This window comes from Alexandromys fortis, unplaced genomic scaffold (assembly GCF_014885135.2).
Source record: "Alexandromys fortis isolate MF-2015 unplaced genomic scaffold, M_Fortis_MF-2015_v1.1 scaffold_29, whole genome shotgun sequence".
NCBI lineage: Eukaryota > Metazoa > Chordata > Mammalia > Rodentia > Cricetidae > Alexandromys > Alexandromys fortis.
This window is the reverse complement of record NW_026067891.1, coordinates 1168223-1190035: the sequence shown is the minus strand read 5'-3', so window position 1 is coordinate 1190035 and position 21813 is coordinate 1168223. Positions and strand designations below refer to the sequence as shown.

At 51.7% G+C, this 21813-nt stretch overlaps 1 protein-coding gene across 1 annotated transcript in view; it reads right to left on the bottom strand.

Moving 5' to 3' along the window:
- Window positions 1-4683: 4683 nt before the first annotated feature.
- Neurl1b (neuralized E3 ubiquitin protein ligase 1B) overlaps window positions 4684-21813 on the bottom strand; it is a 32048-nt gene continuing 14918 nt past the window's right edge. Inside the window, exons 2-5 of the mRNA XM_050135405.1 lie at window positions 19275-19820; window positions 10743-11435; window positions 7566-7691; window positions 4684-7190 (exon numbers count right to left, since the gene is read on the bottom strand). Coding sequence (XP_049991362.1) covers window positions 6946-7190; window positions 7566-7691; window positions 10743-11435; window positions 19275-19820 — 1610 coding nt within the window. The 3' untranslated portion in view covers window positions 4684-6945. The remainder of the gene's footprint in view (window positions 7191-7565; window positions 7692-10742; window positions 11436-19274; window positions 19821-21813) is intronic.

The window sequence follows — 21813 nt, the reverse complement described above, 5'->3', positions numbered from 1 at the left end:
CAGAATAAAAAATGAGAGAGCAAGTCATGCACCAGCATTCGCCACTCTCTGCTTCCTAACTGCAGAGCTGGTTATGACCAGCCCTCTCTTGTTCCTACCTCCATAGCGTCTTTATCACCAGAAACCATGAGCTAAAGCCAACCATCCCTCCCTTCAATTGCTTTGGTCAGGTTTTTGTCTCCACAATAGGACAGATTTCTAACATGTTTACTAGTTGGCATGACGTGTTAGGTGCCACTGGGGCCACCTTAATTGCTGCGGGCAAACCTGCCTAGCATGACACTAACCTAGAAGAAAGAAGACTAGAGAAACAGGCAGTTGTATAACGAGTACAACGAGTACCTGGGTCCAGCTGTCCTGGAAGCAGCTAGAACCAACAGGTTCAACTTGTTCAATCAAGAATTTTTCCCTCCCTCCTTTTTGCTCTTAAGTTGGCTTTCCTTCCCATTCTCTCCCTCGATCCATCTATCCATCAGCTACCATCTATCTATCTATCTATCTATCTATCTATCTATCTATCATCTATCTATCTATCTATCTAACTATCTATCTATCTATCTATCCATTTATTTTTACAAGATCTCACAATGTATTCCAGGTCCAAAGAACCCAGCTTAATGTAACAATTTTTCTTTATTAAAAATTTCCTGGTTATTATTCATGAAATATTCATGAAATATTCAGATAATATTTATGAAAATGTCCCCCAGTACCAAAGAAACACGGTATCATGGGGAAAGGGAGGGGCCTGGGTTCTGAAAGGAGAGCAAACATAACTGTGAACAGTTCTGCTTTGACAAGATCTACTTCTTCCTCTGGGAGTCCTTGGTTTCTTCCTCTGCAAGTGGGAACTTCTAAGAGGCCTTATAGACATCCTGTGGATATGGTGGTTTCCATGGCTAAGGCTAACGAAAGGCTGGTGCGTTTCTCTTTCCCCATCGTTCCTAACGCAGTAGTCCAGCTGGGATGTTCTGACAGGCCCACTTGCATTCCTGGGGCTGCACCCCGGTCACCTGGGCCTGAAACCCTGGACTACAGGAAGCCCAAGCAAGCCAGTCAACCTGGCCTTATCTCACCATGACTAAATGCTGATCCTAAACTCACACCAGCTGCCTGAGAATTCCAGGCAAATTCCAACAAATTCCAGCTGGGGTCAGCCACTCTTTGTGGGTTTTGCAGAACGGAGAGGTAATTTTCATTCTAACCTCAAGCTTTAATGAAATCATATCTGCTTGCTATAACTGGTTAGAACCAGCTGGGCAGTGGTGGAGCACGCCTTTAATCTCAGCACTTGGGAGGCAGAGACAGGTGGATCTCTGAATTTGAGACCAGTCAGATCTGCATAGTGAGATGGAAGGGAGGGGAGGGGCGAGGAGAAGAGGAGAGGAGAGGAGAGGAGAGGAGAGGAGAGGAGAGGAGAGGAGAGGAGAGGAGAGGAGAGGAGAGGAGAGGAGAGGAGGAAAAAGATGTGGATCTGGCAGGGAGTCAGCATGAGCTCAGGGCAGCCCACTCTGACTACTTCTCTGTGCTGGTTGTGATGCATGGCTTCCTCACATCCATATCAGGTCAGCCTGTGTGTGTGATTTTAGACTGCCTCCCACCCCAACCTGGAACTTGCTATGTGATCAGGGTGGCCTTGAACTGGCTTCGGTCCTCCAGGCTTCCGTCCCAAGTCTTGTTAACATTAACACATTTCTGTGCTGTAAAGCCTAACATTTGTTGCCTGTTGGGAGTGCTGGACACTAGTGCCCAGAGCATCTCCAAGCACGACCACAACAGCAGTCACACCCACCCTGAAATCAAGGCTCTCAATGTGCAGAGGTCTAACCAAGATACCAGAGTCAGGCTGCCCTGGCTTCACATGACAGCTTCCTGGTACCATCTCATGGCTCACTCAGCCATTCCTACAGAGACGTCTGTCAGTTTGTCTGTCCAGGCTGCTCTAATATTCCCAGGAAAAGGCCAATGCAAGTCCTGGGTCTAGCCAATCAGGGCCCACATCAGCCTGGTGTCAGGGATTGGTTCAGGAAGGGATGCCGCACAGGTTGGTCCCCTAAGGGATGATGGAGGGCAGGATGCAGGCTGAGTAGTCATGCGGTTTGGAGAACACACCTGGGGAGGGAGGGAGAACAAAGGAGCGCAGGATGCAGAGCAATCAACTCAGGGGTGGAGGCTGCGTTCTGTTCTTCCCACCTTGGGCAGTTTGATACTTCCAGAGTTCAGGAAGCACCTGGTCACTGCACACTTCGGGCTCTTGGCTTCCTGCCACGCTAACCGATACTGCTGCTAACATCGCCACGATCAGTGTTCACCCTTAGCGAAAGGATTTCTTTGCAGCAGTTTTGCAACTGTGTAGTGACATGGTGCAAGGACTAAGGACCGTTGAGGTTCTTCGGACGTGACCTCACCTGTTTTAAAGGCTGGCAGGATTTGGAGCCCTCCCTCCACTCACCAATACAACATTCAGCACAATTTTAAAAAAAAAATCTGATGAGACTTTTTTTTTTTAAATCAAGCCAGAGTTGTATTTGTTTTTCAAACAGGAAAGTTATGTTAATACAAAACAGATAAAATCAGACAAATATCAGAACACACAACACACAGAGATCAGCGCAAACCCTTCCCGGCTCACTCCCCAAGCTCTCAGGCCTTTAGTACAGCTCCCCAAAGATTAGACAGGGCTGGAGAGTCACAGTATTGAATCAGAAAGGACATACATGTCTCAGGGGATCTGTACACAGGTAGTGGGAGTGGGGTGGGGATGAACATTATCAGTCCACCAGCAAACCACAGGAGGGTCTCGGGGACTCCCCGCCAGCATCTGGAGCCCTACCACATCTGCTAGCTTCTTGTCCACTTTGAAGGGTTGCATTGTAAAGGGTAAAAAGTGCACGCACTCACACCTCCATAAGGCACAGACAGATTGTCGCATGGGCAGTTCCATGAGGGACCCGGGTGAGACACTGAAGAACTGAGAAGAGCCGGGAGGCTGTGTGTTCCTGAGCCATGACCCCAGCCAGGGCGGGACGGAGGGTACAGTGCAGTTGCTGCTTCCCAGGCTCCAAGGCTGCACAATGCCACTCCCAGCTGGGACTTGGGGCTCCTGTGTCTCCCAGCTCCTGGAAGTAGCTGGAAGAGGTCTCCCCAGAGACTCCTTGTAGAACCTGAAGGTGGCTACTGACTGGTGGGGTCCTGCTGTCTGGCAAGAGCTCACTTACCAAAGGGACCCCCACATACCTAGTGCGGGTGTGGGAAGCTTTGTGGGCATTGTAATTAAATGGACCCAAGGCAACAGAATGGTCAAGAAAGCCCACGTGTTCTGCCCTGTCTTACCTTGTTGATGGCACCATTCTGGCATCAGGGCTGGACACACCCTCTCTGTTCCCTCCACACAGCTGCTCACATCCTGAGGTACTCAGCAAACATCTGTCGAATGACTTTGTGTCCATATGCATGTGATGCTACTTCACCAAACTCCTGACTATGCATAACCTGGCCCCTGAACTCATCTGCAGTCTTTTCCTGAGCACCTACTATGTACTAGCACAGGACGCAACTCCAGAACGAGAGATCCGTTTCTAACCTGGCCTCCGGCCTCTGGTCTGAGAGCTGCTCACAGGTTCAGCCTCTGGCCCCGGTTCTCAACCTCATGTCCTGATCATGAGCCACACTGGTGAGCAGATGTTGAACAAGTGAAAACCCGTGTCACAGCCCCTGCAGGACAGCTGCCCAAGAAGCCAACCCCAAGACGGCGCCGAGGATGCAGGAAGTGGAGAAGTCCACGTTGCTTGGGAAACAACCATTTTCCGGGAAGTTCTAGTGGACAGGATACGGCTGCCACGAATGGGGGGTTGTCACCTGGCCTCCCCCCATCATACTCTTGGCTTTTGAGGCTCACAGGGCATAAAATGGGCAGTGAGCCTGGAAAATGGGGGCAGGGTGCTACCCGAGAGGGGTGTGGCCACAAGATCCCAGAAAGGGGTGGCCTAAGGTCCCTCTCCAGAGCAGCCCCATGTGACACTCCAGTGCAGAAGGGCAGCAAATACACGGGCCTTAGAGGACACTTGTCCCCTCTAGGGAATGGGCAGCAGAGGGACTGTGGCCCAGAACCTTCTACACAGATGCGGAAGCCAGGCTTTCCAGGTGAATTGAGAGAAAGAAGACTTGGGCAGTATTGAGCTTCCTGAGGAGTGAGGCAGGCCGGCCAGGACTAGATGCGGGGAGGGGGGGGGCTGGGATTCTGGCCATGCCACTTCCTGTTGTGTGAGCCTTAAGGTCCTCCACAGGATCTCACATCTCCCCCACCAAATGAGGACAATACTGTGTTTCCTAGATCCTGAGTACCCATTTCCTAAAGCTGAAGGTCTTGGACCTAGAAGCTGCATCCCAGTATCCTGGGGCTATGGTGGGTGTGGTTTTCACAGTTCCCCGTAAGACGGCATGCCTTCTAATTAGTCAGGTCTCAGATGGGACTCAGGATGGCACCAAAACCTGTATGCAGGGTCCTGCCAAAGGTGTCTCTCTAACTCAGTGTGCAGGCATGGAAGAGGTGAGAAGGACAGACACGGACTCCTTGCTCCCCTGCTCCTTGTTGAGATGAGACACACACACTGCCTCTAGGGCCTGGCTCCATTTTTTCAGAGCCCTGGCAAATGCCCAGCTTTTAGAACAGAAGCAGCCCCCTTTGCTCTGTGGGAAACACGGCAGCTATTTCTAGCGGCTGCAGAGCGGGCTAAACAGGCCTGTGGAGCCTTTCTGTCCTGGTAGGGGTCACCAGGAGCATACCTGGTCCACCCCTGGCTCTAGGACCTCAGCTGCTCATTTCCTGGTAGTGGCCATGGGTGACCCCTGCTGCAACGCCAGGGTCCAGCTGGGAGAGCAAGAGGCAAAGGGGAAGTGACTCTCCAAGGCCACGAGACTGGGCAGTTAGAGACTATGATCAGACAGGGCCATGACTGCCTGGAAAACAAGTCACCACCGCTGGTGATGAGGTGACTCTGCCCATGCCCAGCACATGGAGAAGCCAAAAACTTGGCTGCATAAATTGAGCTGGGTACCCAATGTGCCTGTTTCTCTGACTCTAACCCAGGCAGACAGGGGTTCCTGTAGCTCTTTAAAACATTTAACTGAATCCAGATAGGCATGGTGCACGCCCTTAGTTCCAACACCCTGTAGGCAGAGGCAGGCAGATTTCTATGAGTTTGAGGCCAGCCTGATGTACAGAAAGAGTTCCAGGACAGCCAGGAATACAGAGAAACCCTTTCTCAAAAAAAAAAAAAAAAAAAAAACTGCAAAAGGACAATGAGAAAGGATGAACATGCGCCCTGCAATCCCTAAGGGAAAAGCCAGAGGTTCTTGCTGGGGACAGGAATGGGGAAGCTGTGACTGAGTCAGATCCAGACCCTCCCAAACAGAGAAGCAATGCAGGCCCGGAGCTCCGCCACCCAGTCACACTGACTGCAGCTTGGGCCTCTGTCAGGTGGTCCATGGCTCCTGTCAAAGCCTGTCCAATGAGCCTCACTTCTTAAATGCTTCTTTTCCCCCTTCCTCCCTCACGGCAAGAGATGGTCAGCTGTGAGGAAAAAGCTGCTCCTCACAAGCTGCCTCAAGCTTTCTCAGAACATGTGGGTCTCCCGAGTGCCTGGCACCAGGCTTCCAAGTAGGAACCAAGAAACAGAGGAGTCAAGGAACCCTTCTAAAGGTACAGCTCCCAGCGGGCAGATGGATGCCGGAACGGCGGCTCTTCTGAAGGGAGGGGCACGCCTGGCTAGAACATCAGCAATGGCAAGGTCTGGGAGCCTACAGGAACAGGTCTGGCCCAGTGAGAGGGGACCAGGGCCAGGACCAGGGTCCTGGGAAATGTCAGCAAAGAGGTCCAGGAATGGGGAGCATCTCAGTCAGCTCTTCACAAGTATCTAACAAGTGTATTAGTTATCACCTTAATAGTCAAGAGGAAAACGAGAGGATCAGGACACACTCCAGATAGGGAGTCTGGGTGTTCTGGCTTCTGCCAGCTGGTGGCTGGGACATGCCCACAGCTCTCCTTAATTCTACCACCGGAGTTACGGAGTCGCCCCAGAGAACAGCAGGGGCATTATAAAACTCCAGGACACGTATGGACGGGGCCGAGAGGCGAGGCGCTTACTGTTCTACTGGCTGGGGATGAAGGAATCCAGGATGCTAGGGCTTGGGGCACCTGTCCTCAGCCGCCATGGGAAGGCAGCTCCTAGTCTGAGTAAGCAGTGAAAGCCACCTGTGCTCGTCTGTCCCCGCCCACCTTCCCCCTCGGCAAGAGCTGTTTCTGGGAGCTGTAAACAGTGAAGTTATTTTTGCTTTCCCTTAGGAAATGTGAGTGCCTCTTTCTATACCGTCGAAGGAGTTCTGTGTAGGTAGGTTCAGGCCTCATGTGCTCAAAGCTAGCTCGTTGCAGAAACCCACACCCCCAGAAAGTGGACAACCATCACATTAACATCTGGGCCCGGATTGCACATCCCTTAGTGTTAAATACCCTCCGGGAGACGACAGATCCCCGCACAGAACACCCGCACACACGCCCTCACCCGTTCGCTCACACTCATTCCCTGTGCTGTCTCCCCCACCCCACCCCGACACACACACTCAACCCAAACCCGAAGAAGCATTGCACAGACAGAGGGCACCCTTTCCCAGCGGAAGGTCACCAAGAGGCAGGTGATCTGCCAGGCAGTTCCTGAGCTGAATCTTGGGACAGGCTTTTGGGGGCAGCGTGTGTCTGAGCCAGAAGCAATGCCTGCCTGGGCTCTGGCCCCCAGGGCCTCATCACCACGCCTGTCCTGCCTTGCTCATCACTGCGGAATGGCAGATGAGAGATGGCTTCTGACTTTGGGCTCCCTGGTAGACATGGTGTCGCCCACCTGACAGGGGCTTCCGAAAGGTGACCTTGCCTTGGCCGAGCCAGTGGCACCGCTAAGGCCTGTAGATCTTGATGACATCCTTGATGGGCCGCCGGCAGATGGGGCAGCAGGCCCGTGCCTGCCTTCGGAGCCGCAGGCCGCAGCTGTGGCAGAGGCACATGTGTCCACACGTATAGATGACCGTGTCCACCTCGCTGTCGAAGCACACTGTACACTCTCCGTTCCTGCTGCCCGCTGGTTCAGGTGCAGAAAAGACTGGGGACACTGGGGGGCTCAGCGGGGAGCTGGGGGCGGTCACTGCCAGAAGGAAGGTAGGACATCATTAGTGACATGGCTCTCAGAGGGGCTCTGCTGGGAAACCCCAAGAACACGGTGTTCCCACGGTAGAAACGGGGCACAGTGTGGAGAGTCCCATCTTCGTCTACCTCTTCAGTTTTACACAGTTTTGATACTGCCGTCCCCAAAAGCACAAAGGTAAACTGGCTTCCTCAGCAGCCTTTGGGCCTCTGAACCTCCATATTTATGCTCCTATGAGCACACCAGAAGGAAGGAGCAGAGGCAATGGAAAACACAGCAGACCTGCTCAGCCAGCAGAGGCCAAGGCCACTGGCACAGCCAAAGAACCCACACCATCAGGAACCCCTGTGCCCTGGGAGGTTTACATTTCCTTACCCAGAGATGACTCTGATGCCGAGGAAGACTGGTTGACACCGAAGGTCATGTCCGAATCACTGTCATCCTGGGAGCCGCTGAAGGACCCCGATGGGGTTGTGGTCTCAGGGCTGGACTGCAGGGTACCTGGGAGCCGAAGAGACTCCATTAGGGGTGTGCAGGTGGCACAGGCTCTGCCAGTCCCTGCTCCTCATCCCTCAGCAGCCCTCTCTGCAGCCCTTCTGTCTGGGAAGCAGATTTGAGTGACCGTCCAGGGTTCCATCAATATGGTGGATGCCTGTGTTTTGCCTGCCCAGCCGCCATCCCTACCTTGGGGCATTCACGGGGGTACGGCTTTAACTTTACTCCTAATTCAGAAATAGCCTTAGGATACCAGGTCAAGTCCAAAGAACCTTCCATTCTCCAATCCCTCAAGAAGGGCACACAAGCCAAGCAAGGCCACCCTGCCACTGCCATTAGAACTGTTGGGAAAGGGAAGGTTTGTTCCACTGAGAGAGGAGCCAGGACAGGGCTTGTCCTGATGGCGCGCAGGCATCGTTTAGACCTAGCTTTTCCGAATCCGTCCAACAGACTCCTGCGCTTCCGAGTTACACTACCCTTTGTTGCATGGGTCACTTAAGAGTGGGTTTTTGTCACAGCTACAGGATCCTGGGCTGTGACTAATTCTCTCTGCCCAAGCTCAGTGCTAATTCAGAAAATATGCCCTCCTTGGGAAGAAGAGTGAACCTCTTTTACTCCGCTTGATGGAAAGTCAGCTAACATAGCAGGAACTTGGGCAACTTGTCTCAGGCTGAAATATTAGGTTATTCAACAAGAACAAAAATAATACCTATCAAAATCCCAGCAAAATTCTTCAAAGACCTCAAAAGAACGGTACTCAAATTCATTAGGAAAAGCAAAAAACCCAGGATAGCCAAAACAATCCTGTGCAATAAAAGAACTTTTGGAGGTATCACAATCCCTTACTTTAAAATCTACTACAGAGCTACAGTACTGAAAACAGCCTGGTATTGGCATAAGAACAGACAGGAGGACCAATGGAACCGAATAGAAAACCCGGATATCGATCCACATACCTTCGAACACCTGATCTTTGATAAAGAAGCAAAAAAAAAAAAATCAAATGGAAAAAAGAAAGCATATTTAACAAGTGGTGCTGGCATAACTGGATATCAACATGTAGAAAAATGAAAATAGACCCATATCTATCAACATGCACAAAATTCAAGTCCAAATGGATCAAAGATCTCAACATAAAGCCAACCACACTGAATTTTATAGAAGAGAAAGTGGGAAGTACACTTGAACTCATTGGCACAGGGAACCACTTCTTAAATATAACCCCAGCAGCACAGACACTGAGAGAAACAATTAATAAATGGGACCTCCTGAAACTGAAAAGCTTCTGTAATGCAAAGGACACGGTTAACAAGACAAAACGACAGCCTACAGAATGGAAAAAGATCTTCACTAACCCCACATCAGACACAGGTCTGATCTCCAAAATATACAAAGAACTCAAGAATTTGGACACCAAAAGATCACATAATCCAATTAAAAAAAATGAAGTACAGACCTAAACAGAGAACTCTCAACAGAGGAATCTAAAATGGTTGAAAGACACTTAAGGAAATGCTCAACATCCTTAGTCATCAGAGGAATTCAAATCAAAACAACTCTGAGATTCCATCTTACACCTGTAAGAATAGCCAAGATCAAAAACACTGGTGACAACTTATGCTGGAGAGGTTGTGGGGTAAAGGGAACACTCCTGAATTGCTGGTGGGAATGCAAGCTGGAACAGCACCTTTGGATGTCAGTGTGGTGATTTCTCAGAAAATTAGGAAACACCTTCCTCAAGACCCAGCAATACCACTTTTGGGTATATATCCAAAGGATGCTCAATCATGCCACAAGGACATATGCTCAGCTATGTTCATAGCAGTTTTGTTTGTCATAGCAAGAACCTGGAAACAACCTAAATGCCCCTCGATCGAAGAGCAGATAAGAAAAGTGTGGTACATTTACACAATGGAGTACTACACAGCAGAAAAAAATAACGACAGCTTGAATTTTTCAGGAAAATGGATGAAGCTAGAAAACATTATTTTGAGTGAGGTAACCCAGACACAGAAAGACAATTATCACATGTACTCACTCATAGGTAGTTTTTAAACATAAAACAAAGAAAGCCAGCCTACAAACCACAATCCCAGAGAACTTAGACAACAATGTGGACACTAAGAGAGACTTACGTAGATCTAATTAATCTACATGGGAAGTAGAAAGTAGAAAAATACAAGATCTTCTGAATAAATTGGGAGCATGGGGGACCTTGGGGGAGTATTGAATAGGCAGGGAGGGGAGCAGAGAAAAATGTAGAGCTCAATAAATATCAGTAAAATAAAATAAAGAACAAAAATAAAAGCAAAATAATTCTGGCCAACAGCCACAGGCACCCTGCTCCTCTTCTGCCCTCCTTCAGACACCCCGGTTGTAGCTACCTATGACAGTTCTGTTTCAGGCACCAGCTAGGGGCCTGAAGAGCTGTCCATCATTTCATCCCTATGATAACCTCACCTCGGACACAGCACTCTCTCCCACCCAGGATACTGAGAACCCAGGAGAATGATATCTGCCCAGCACTCCAGGGCTGTGTGACCCTTGGATGCTGAGTTCTGCCTTCCTGTTGTCCTGTGTGTAGATGGGGATTCATAGGTCGCTGGGAGCATCCAGGGCAACGTGGTGGCAAGGCAGCTGTATCTGCTCTGGGCCAGGCTGTGAGGATGGCACTGTGCTCTCTGGACCCTTCGCTACCCCCTCTGCTGCAGCAAATGTCACACTGTGCAGCTGTCCCTGTCGGCGTCTCACAAACGGTGGGTGTCTTGTCCCTTTGCTGACCAGGCAGCACAGGCAAGAATCATCTCAAAACAGAACCGCTCTGCTTTCCCTTTGCTTTCTGGACGTGTTGGGGTGCTGCTTCTCTTGCATATGCTAGTGACTTCCCCTCCTCTCTCTCACAATTAATAGCCATTATTCATTTTCTTTTAAAAATCCTAATAAAATTAATCATAAGGGAAATAAAAACTACACTCATCGGCCGGCCAGCCAAGCCCCGACAGCAGCCCGGTGCTGGGGGGGGGGGGGAGCTCTTGTTGGGGACCCGGGGTCACTCACCCAGAAGGCGCAGCTGGCCCGCCGCTCCGCCGCGCACCGCGAAGAAGGCCCAGAGCGCCTGCGAGGTGTCCACGCACAGCAGGCGTCCCCGCGGGCGCCCGTTCACTGCGAGCAGTACATCGCCGCCCGGCCGCAGGGTGAAGCTGAGTGCGTCGCCGCCGCTGGGGACCGGCCCGGCGCGCGCCACCACCCAGTATTCCTTGCGGTCCAGCAGCGCGGCAGGGTCGGCGGGCAGCTCGGATGGCCGCAGCGCGCCGGGATCGCACGACGTGATGCCGAAGGCCACAGCCGCGGGTGCCGCCAGTCCCGGCCGGCCCACCTCCACGCACAGGCTCTCCCCCGGCCGCAGTGGCCGCTCGGAGAACACCAGCGTGCGGCCGCCGTCGGGCCGGGACGCGCAGGCCAGCCTGCGATCGGCGGACAAGCTCACGTCGGGGCCGCGCGTGGCATGGAAGCGCAGCTCCGCGTCCAACAGCGCGGGAGACGACGCGGGCCGCGCGCGATCGCGGGACACGCACGGAACGGCGGCGTCCTGACGGCCGAGAGCCAGGTGACCCAGCTTGGCCACCACCTGGTTATTCTCCAGCTCATTGTTGTCGAAGTTGGCGGTGTCGTGGCTGCCAGGAGGAGGGCAGGCGCTGAGGCGGGCCTGGCCCAGGCGCAGGGGTGTCAGTGTGTCCGCGAAGGTGCTTTCTGTGGGACAGAGGAGTAGCGTCAGGAGGCCCGCGGGCACCCTGGACCCCAGACCTCAGACCCTGGATCCCATTACCCCCAGATCTCAGACACGTATCCCCGAAGCACCAGACCCCAACTTCAGGCCTCAGACCCTGGACCCTTGACTTCTGACTCCACCCTTCTCCCAAACCTCAGAACATGATCTTAGATAGCACCCCCCACCCCAATCTCAGCCATGAGACTGCAGACCCCAGCTCTTCCTGATGTCATCCCAGCCTTCAGGCACCGCTCCTGAACTCCTAGACCTAATGACCTCAGCTCCCTCGGATCTCATCCCAGATACTCCCGTGACCTCAGCCTCTGGCCCCCAGATCCCCTGACCCTGACCTTAGTTCTGCAGGTGGTCAGACTGGATTGCATGCTACCTGAGCCTCTGTCTTTGCTATTGCTTTAAAAAGGGCCTTCTTGGCCGGGTGGTGGTAGCACTTGCCTCCAGCACTAGAGAGGCAGAGGTAGGCGGATCTCTGTGAATTCGAGGCCAGCCTGATCTACAGAGCTAGTTCCAGGACAACTAGGGCTGTTACACATAGAAACCCTGTCTTGAAAAACCAAACAAAAAAGGGCCTCTCTTCTTTCTCTATCTTGCTTTCTCTTTTTTCACTCCCTGACCAGGCTGTTCTTAGTTTCCCAAGTCCTGGGGTTCATGCACCAAGCCCAACTTTTTGCCTCCTTCCTTTGTCCTTTTTTTCTCTCTCTCTCCAAGGTTTTCATACATTTGTACGTCTGGGCATTACTGTTTCCCCAGCCAGAACGTAACAGCAGCCTAAAGAGCCGAAATCCTATATTGGGGTCCTACCGTGTGGCAGGTTAACCTGAACGCATGTATCTCATTTAAACACTGTGATTGATAGGTATGAACTATTGCTACTGCCTTCTGGCAAAGGTGGGAGCTGAGACATACAGTGTAGGGGGCACGACTTGGCACAGAATCCAAGCTGTCTTGTCTAGATTCGGGACTCTTCAATACGATAACTCTGGGAGCAGAAACGACAGAGCACGCAATAGTTGGGAGGGAAGAGGAACTGTGGATGCCAGCGTCTGCAGTGGGAGGTGCCTCTGCTGACAGAGGGGATTGGAAGAGCACCAGGTGGGGAGAGTCAAGAGCTCCTTCTAGCAGGTTCAGTGCAAGGCTGAGGTGTCACAAAGCGGCAGGTGGACAGCGGGCAGGGTGAGGTGTGCTTCCGGGAACTCTAGTTTGCTAAGTCCTCTGGGTTTTCTGTGATGGGAGCTAGGGCCTTGATGATTAAGAGGGAACGTTAGTTCTGAGTGACAGGGCTCAGTGCACGCTACTGGATGTGCTGGTCCCCGAGGGTGCGAGCTGGGCTGAGGAGCAACTCTGCCCTGTGAGGACGGATTGTTGTAAGGGAACAAACCTGAGCCCCGATTCCCTCCAGCTTCTGTCTCACTAGGTGATCTCTTCTGCTTTTGTCCGCCACCCTGATGGCAGCTCCCGGGGCGGGGGGGGGGGGGGGCTGCCAGAGGCCAGATCAGGAAGGCAGCCCTATAGGCTCTTTCAACCTGCACAGCATGCCAAACAGACTTCTCAGCAAAGCTTCAGGGATTCTGTTACAGCAGACGGAAGAGTGACTAACATGGAAGCCAACGGTTTAGAGATGGCTTTCAAGGCCTGCCCATGTCTTCAGACCAGCAGGTAAGGAGAAATGGTCTTGCTTTCTGAACGCTTGTTCGAGCCTATAGCTGTTGATACGTACATACACATACCTATCTTCATGTTGTTACACACACGCACACACACACACACACACACCTTGTACTTTGGGTGATTCTAAGAGCTGAATATATATTTAAAATATGTTTGTATGTACTTTAAAACATTTTTCTTATTTTTATGTTTGCCTGTATATGTGTATGCGTGCCGCTTGCACAGCTGCTGCCCACGAAAGCCAGAAGAGGGCACTGGATCCCCTGAAACTGGAGTTACAGATGTTTGCGGGCTACCCTGTGGGTACTGGGAATAGAACTGCGTCCTCTGGAAGAGCAGCAGGTGCTCTTAGCTGCTTGAGAGCCCCATATATACTGGTTTTACATGTGTTTTGTGTGCTGTGATATATAATTTAAGAAAATGAGCGCAGCTAGCATATAATCTAGAGCCTTCTGTCTCAGCAGAGGGCATGCAGCCTTTCCAGTCAGGTACATGGTGCCATGCAAGGCCCAGGCAGGACTCCTGCTGGGGCTTCTGTATCCACACCCAGATATTCCCTCAGAAAGAACAACCCACCCTCACAGCTATAACCCGAGGAGTCCGGGGTTCTTCAATCTGGCCAGTCACTACTACCCCACCTCCTGCCTCTGGCCACAAGTCAAGAGATGGGGTTTGAACCCTAATGAGTCGATGAGGCCATTATGTCTTGAGACCTAGATAAGCAGTTGGTAGGACACGGGACTGTCATAGCAAGTGGGCGGCCCTTCGTTTGCCCCACAGGACAGCCAGACTGAGGAAGAAGCTTACAGAATGACATCAGAGCAAGAAGTGAAGAGCCACCTCAGGCACTGGCCTTTCCCAGTTAGCTGCAAGGCGCTGTGTCCTTTTTTTTCCACTTAAATGATATTGAAGCAACCAAATATTTCAGACTGTCTAGCCCGTGATGCTATGGCCTTGGCATGATGTTTGTTTAAACTGACGAGTCACGGGGCAGAGGGAAGATGGGATCCACTCGGAGCCAGACCCTTTGTGCTTCATCCTTGGGACCCCCTACAACGTTCTGGGGGAAGAGGACAGCTGGAATGTCAGTGTACCTTAGCAGATGTGAGCGTCGTTTTCCTCATCTGCATGCTGTCCCGGGGTGTACTGATTGATGAGGCAGGCCCAGTACATGACATGACCACAAATATAAACGGGGGACATGAGATCTAAAGGAATTCCACCTCAGAGTGAGGATGTCTAGGAGGGAGGGGGAGGGAAGGGCTTCCTCAGAATTACAGTCCTGGCTGCAGGCTGTGCCACCTGAGAGCCTTGGGTCAGCCTGGTGCTGGGAGCCAGACGCGCTGTCATTGGCTTAGGTGCAGCCTGAGCAGAGACTTTCCAGGTCTCCCAGGGGACTCAGTGTACAGCCAGGGCTGAGAGCTACAGAGCCCAAAACACAAAATCCAGCCTTGTAGGCTGGGAACTCCAGGGCTGGGCACTTTCCTTCTCAGAACCTGGATTCTTCCCTAAGCAGGGAACCGCACCATGGGCCTGGCCACACCAATGTGGTAGTCAGACCCACTGCAGGAAGACACAGGGAAGGGCACACACTTCCACCAGGCCAAAAGCTGTGTGCAGCCTATAGGCCCCTTCTGACTTGGCTCAAGTTCTGGAATACTGAAGGCACAGAACCCAAAGATGAGGACTGTGTTTCCCAGGCCTGTGGAGCTGGCTGAAATAAAGCTTGGGTTCATTTAAGTTTTAAATAAACAATTTTTTGGAGGGGGCAGGGTTATGAGCATGTTTCAAATACTGGCACAGGCAACCAGTACTAAATTTTTTCTTGTTTATCTTAAATTCAAATTTAACTAGACATACTGTATTTATTGCCCCATTTGACAGCCCTACCCTGACGTCATCTTTGGGTTTTGTTTCGCAGGTTTATTCCGTATGGTATGAGACGTGAGGGGAGATGAAGGGTACTGTTGGTTTTTGTTGTTGTTGTTGTTGTTTCTGTTCTGGGATTTTATAGCTGAGAATTTTAAGGCAATTCTATTGTCTCCTCAGAAGTCTAGGGTGCACAGGGCAAACAGACACTGGCTGTTGTGAGGTACCCACTAGTGGGTCCTGGGGTATCTCCCCAAGCCAAGTTTTCCCAGGGATTTCTCAGGATTGTACATTACATCATTTCTGACCCACTGCCCATTCTTAATATCAAGTCATAATGGCCTAACATCCGTTTATTTGCTGTAATTGAAAACCTTTTATTCAGTGCTGGGGAGTCACACCTAAAACCTCCCATGCTTGGGAGTCACATATAAAACCTCCCATGCTGGGGAGTTACACCTAAAAAATCTCCCATGCTGGGGAGTCACACCTAAAACCTCACATGTTGGGGACTCACACCTAAGACTTCACATGCTGGGGAGTCACACCTAAAACCTCCCATGCTGGAGAGTCACACCTAAAACCTCCCATGCTGGAGAGTCACACCTAAAACCTCCCATGCTGGGGAGTCACACCTAAAACCTCCCATGCTGGGGAGTCACACCTAAAACCTCCCATGCTGGGGAATGTACCTAAAACATCACATGTTGGGGAGTCACATCTAAGACTTCACATGCTGGGGAGTCACACCTAACAAACCTCCCCTGCTGGGGAGTCACACCCAAAACCTCACGTGCTGGGGAGCACCTGTCACTGGGCTACAACCACAATTCATTCATTCATTCCTTTCTTTCTTTCTTTCTTTCTTTCTTTCTTTCTTTCTTTCTTTCTTTCTTTCTTTCTTGTGATATTTTTTAAGACAGAATTTTACTATGTAGCTGTGGCTGGCCTGGAACTTCCCATGGGCATCAGGCTGGCCTCAAAGTCACAGAGATCTACCTGCCTCTACCTCCTGAGTGCGGGAGCTAAAGGCGTGTGCCACCATGCCAGGCTCCTCTTCTTATTTTCATTAGCCCTGCAAAAGACCTGAAAAACTTAACTTTGGAGGAGAAAAAAAAAAAACCATTACACATTGCTAGGAACCCACTGGCCACCCTGAGGCCTCAGCTGGACAGTCTGTGACCCCCAGAAATGGTGGATCTCTAAAAGCTCCATTCCACTGTCTCAGATGTACTCAGTATCAACTTGCTTTTCCCTCGGGAAGGAAAGAAATACTGACAGAGCCAGAAGGTCCCATCACATAGCCCCAGGAATGGTTTTATTGCTCTAATTGTAAATGTGGCTGGGGCTGGACAGATGGCTCAGGGGTTAAGAGCACTTACTGCTCTTTCAGAGGACCAGGTTCAGTTCCTAGCACCCACACGGTGACCCACAACTGCCTGTAGCCCCAGTCCCTGGTGCTCTGACACCCACTTCTGGCCTCCGCCACATGCACACACCTGATGCATACATACTCATACATACGAAACACGCAACACAACGGAGCACATGCACATACTTTAAGTGACTCTTAAGGAGATACCAGGAGGAAGGGAAGTTTACCCGCGGCCCCTTAACCCAGAGACGGAGTTCCTCTTGCTCTCACTGCCCATATTACATGTGTGTGTGTGAACATCGTTCTGTGCCACGCATGTCATGTCAATTGGTGCAGCTCAGGGATGACTTGCAAATAAGGAAACTGAGGCTCAGGTTTGCCCTGTTACCTCATGGTGGCCTCTTCCCCCCACCAAGGGTCACAGAACACTGTGGTGGTGGAGGGGTTTCCACGCAAGTTTATTGAGTGAAAAAATGAAAGGAGGGATCCGTGTGTCCCCCGGGTGTTTTCAGCCTCACCGAGTCATTGAGGACAGCCTCCAATCTGTACTTTCAAAAATTCCTAGCCCATTTGCACTGCTCATGTGCGGCTGTGGTTTCCTGTCTGCTCACACAGACGTGGGCTGGGAAACCAGGCGTATTTGCTTCCTAGCTCTACAGGGACAAAGTGGTGGGAGACTGGTGAGGTTTAGGCAAGCTGCGATTTCAGGCGCCATCACGGAAAACCTTTAAGGGGTAAGGGCAGGCAGGGGTGTGGTCAGAATACCCAAGTGAGGCCCCAGAGTGGAGCTTTCCAGTTTGATCTGCCCAGACCTGGGACACAGGCCCTGCCCACATGCAAGCCAGCAGAGGTCCTTGTCTGCCAGCTGCTGGTCAAGTGCCCTCAGTGTCTCAGGCCCGACACCATGTCCTATAACCCTGCCGATAAGCCCATGAGGTGGGTGCCATCATGCACCCGCTTTACAGTAGAAAAGAATTGAGGCCCAGAGAGGGTCTGTCTCTGTGTCGATTCCACACAGATGGCACGTGAGACCCGGGACTAGGCACAAGTCTCCTTGGCTCTCATTTCCCCGTCTGCTTTAACCACACAGAACTTTTTCGACTTCATTATTTCTGGGGAGAGAGGAGAGTTAGCTCCTGGACACTGAATCTGCCTCCCATGCCCAGTGGGGTGGGGGCAGAAACAACCCAAACATTTATTATGGGAAAATAAACTATCTTCCCATGGGGGGGGGGGAACAATTGCTGGCCAGTGGTGGTGCTTGCCTTTAATCCCAGCACTTGGGATGCAGAGACAGGTGGATCTCCATGAGTTTGAGGACAGACTGATATACACAGTGAGTTCTAGGACAGGCTCCAAAGCTACACAGAGAAACCCTGTCTCAAAAGCCAAAAGAGAAGCAATCAGCAGCAATCTCTGGTGTGGATCAGCCCATTCACAGGGCGTTAAGAAACAGGCTACGCAGAAAGACTAAAGTGAAGAAGACCCTCAGGAGGTGGAAGCTCCCGGCTACAGACAGGTGGGTAAATCTGTCTACCCGTTCACCCACTCACTTTACCCCTGCATATTTCCTTCCAGGTAAATTACACACAGGGCTCTGTCCAGCTTCCCTGAGAAACCTACTCCCCCAGCGTACTAGGCTGGGTTGTTTCAAATGCGGGCCGCAACCTCAGAAGAAGACAAGTGACCACCAGTCATTGTGGGAGGAGAGAACAGACAATGACCTCAGGGGTCTGGTGTCCTTTCATACGAGTAGCTAAGATGGAAACAGAGGTCACGGCACCAACTCAAGGCCACCCAACTAGGCCTTTTAGAGTGGACACTTTCCTGTTGGCGTTAATTCTACATCATTTTTCTTTTTGAGACAGGGTCTTATATATAGTCGGGCTGGCATGGAACTCACTCAGAAGACCCACCTGCTTCTGCCTCCCAAATGCTGGAATTAAAGGCACGCACCACCCTACTCCTGGCCAAATTCTACTTTATTTTTTTTTAAACATCATTTTTTAAAAAAAGTAACACACACATATGTTCTTAGGCAGTCCCTGCAGCCATATGACCAGGTTGAGATAGGAATATTTGGGAAGTCCTGAATGCTCAGGTGGTGTGTGTGTGTGTGTGTGTGTGTGTGCGCGCGCACGCGCGCGCGCACATTGGTCTTTCCTCCATGCTCAGTGATGGGGTAGGCCATATATATGTATACACATTTACACACATACACACATACACATATACACACATACACATATACACACATACACATATACACACATACACATATACACACATACACATATACACACATACACATATACACACATACACATATACACACATACACATATACACACATACACATATACACACATACATATATACACACATACACATATGAGACCACATACAATGCCTCAAGATGATAGGAGAAAATTTTTACATTGGGAGCACCCACAGTCAGAATTTCAGCGCTGTGAGGGCCTCCCTAACCCACTCCGTAGTTAGCCTGGCTCTGGAGTCTGCACCTGACTGCCCACTGGCATAGGTTCATCTGCTGGATGAATAAGAACCAGCAGAAGAAATGCATGCTGGCCATCGGGAGGTGGCACATGAACAAATGACCAAAGGGATGGAAGAGGGGTGAGTGGATGAGGGAGTAGCGGTCTAAGACTGACCAGATGCATAGCCAATGGGCGCTGGGGCCTGCCCACGTGGGTTCCCTCCCAGTTCTGTGACAAAGTAACTCTCTGTGCCTCAGTTTCCTCCCATGGAAATTGATCGTCATTGCTGTTGTGAGAATCGAGACACATGAGGACACACTGGGCAGCTGGGAGCCCTCAGGTGAGCCGAGCCCCCGGGACTGTGAACGCACAGGCTGTGCCAACCGACCTACCCAGCAGCTGCACCTCGTCGGTGATGCCGTAGACGTCGATAAGTGCCCAGAGTGGGCCCCCCACGGCCACGCCACAGTGGAACAGCACCGGCTCACCATCGTTAACGCTGTAGAAGACGCGGCCATGGCGATCGGCCCAGTATGCCAACACCGTGTCCCGAAGCGCCAGGTTCTCAGGCAGCGCCTTGGCCCAGTATCCAGGCCTTGTGACCAAATCCGGGCAGGCGTACTTGGGGATGTCCTGCGCGCTCATGAGAGACGGATCGTGCGCAGTAAAGCCGAAGCGCAGGGCACCGCTCCAGCCAGGACGCACGGCCACCAGGCGCAGCCGTACCTGCTCATACAGGCGGATGGGACGCTGCGTGAAGGTGACGCCGTTGCAGAAGCTGTTGCGCCGTGTAGCCCTGCGCGAGTGGCCGTCCAGCCGCACGTTCTTGCCCTTGGCCTGCGCGTGGAAGCGTGGTGCCTCACCCAGGACAGCACGCCTCTCGGGGCCTGGGCCGTAGCAAGGGCGGGTGGCCAGGAGGCGGGCAGGAGGGCTGGAGTCTATGGACAGAGAGAAAGCAAGTCAGCGCTTGGAACTCCTGTGGCCAGGGATGTTATTAACCATTTCCATAATTTCCACATTAGACTGGACATGGATACATTCTAGAAGGTTCCGGCCTAGACCTAAGGAGCTCCTCTACCCCTGTCCCTAACCTTGGCAAGTCACTGCAGACACTTCGCAGATGAGCAACCCAAGGTTTAATGCTGGGTGTGAACTGAGGACCACACCCAGCTTATCACCTCCTGGTCTGAGGTCAGGTGACCTCTTCATCCCCAGCAACCCACAGCTCCCCAAATCAAGAAGCTTTCCCCCAGGACTACATCTGAGCTGCAGAGTGCCTGGATTCTTGAGGTGGAGATGTCTGGCTGCTTGCCTCAAAATTTGTGTTCACAGTGAGGTTGGGATCTGGGGCGCACACATTGTTCTGGGATCACTAAAGCAGCCTGCTGTCCCAGGCTCCCCACCTGATCTTGTCTCCAAATGGGTGCAGAAACTCCCATCATTGCTGGAAGGCCCTGTGGACCAAATGCCTATATATGGCGGGACACTTAGAGTCTGTGATGGACCACTGGTAACCTCCCCATCTCTCTGAGGCTCCAAAGCGGTCCCAACCAGGACTCTGGCCTTCCCCCTTCTCTGATGGTCAGGCTGTTAGCTTTTCTAGAATGTACCTTCTGGGGGTTCATGTCTAAGGGGATTGGCTCTGAGGGCCTTTTCAGAGAACCCAGGCACTGGTCACAACCCAGGCGGCCCAGAATGGAGTGGGAATGTCTCTGCCTCCCTCCTCTTTCCACTCCGAGGGAGGCTGCAGGTGGGTGCTCACTGCAGGGAGGAATCCTGCACTTACCACAGCTGCAGAGGCCATTTTCAAAGCAGGCCACCACAGTACATTCTGAGAAGAATGACAGGCCACCGTGGGGACACTCCTCCCACGCTCAACCCAGAGTGCACTGTGCTGTGGTCCTCTCGGGGATGGAGGTAGGTGGAGGGTTTGGTTAACCCTGAGGCTGATGGGAGGCAGAGCAAGGGGGAAAAGCCATCATGGCCCCTCTAGAGGCAGAGAAGGAAAGCAGTCCTCTTCAGACAGAAGGCACCCAGCCGCCGAAGATGCCAGACAAGGACCAAAACAGAGACCTCGTTAGGAAATAAACTTCAAGGGCTGCCGACAACTAATTGCTTAGCTAATGTTAAGGTCTACTATGCGGCAGACAACATGCTAGGCAATAAGTATACAACTGTCCCAAGACAGACAACGGTCCCCTTCTGATTAGCCCAACGACAAAGGGAGTGTTCTCCGCGGGTGGGGGCGCACTGGTGGAGTGCGCTGATGGGGGCACGCTGGTGGGGGTATGTTGCAGAAAGCAATGTGTTGAGAGCCTGCCCTGGGATTTGCATGGAGAGTCTCTCTGATGAGTGACTGGAACAGAAAACACCAAAGGAACTGAAGGAAGGAACGAGGAGTTTAGGGAGGAGAGTTACAGGCAGGGATCACAGCGCAAAGACCCCTGGGAAGGAGAAGTACTGATGAGATTGAGCAACAAGGAGCCAGTGAGGGCAAGCTGGGGACTGGGTTCTGGGTGAGCCCAGAGCTGGGGGAGTGGGGGCTTATAGATCCTTGCCTTAAAAGGAAAAAACAACAACAACAACAACTATGAGGGAGCTTCATTAATGCAAGCTTGGAGCCTAGAGAGGAAGACCACCCTGGACACCAGGGCAGGATGGGCAGCGGGGAGAGCCACAGTTTGGACAGGCCCGTGGGAATACCATGCTCAGATGGGAGAGGGGCCAGCAGAAGGAGAGAAGGGGTCAGTATGTCTTAAAACAGAGGAGATACAAAGGGCCTAAGAAATTTTCCACACAGAAATAAAAACACTTGGTATGTTTGCTTTCAACATTAAAGCAATACTCAACAAACAGAACCTGCTTTTTAGAGGTGTCTCGGTTCTATGGAGTGTGTCTGAAGGGCAGCAGAGAGAAGGGGAAGGGTAGGGT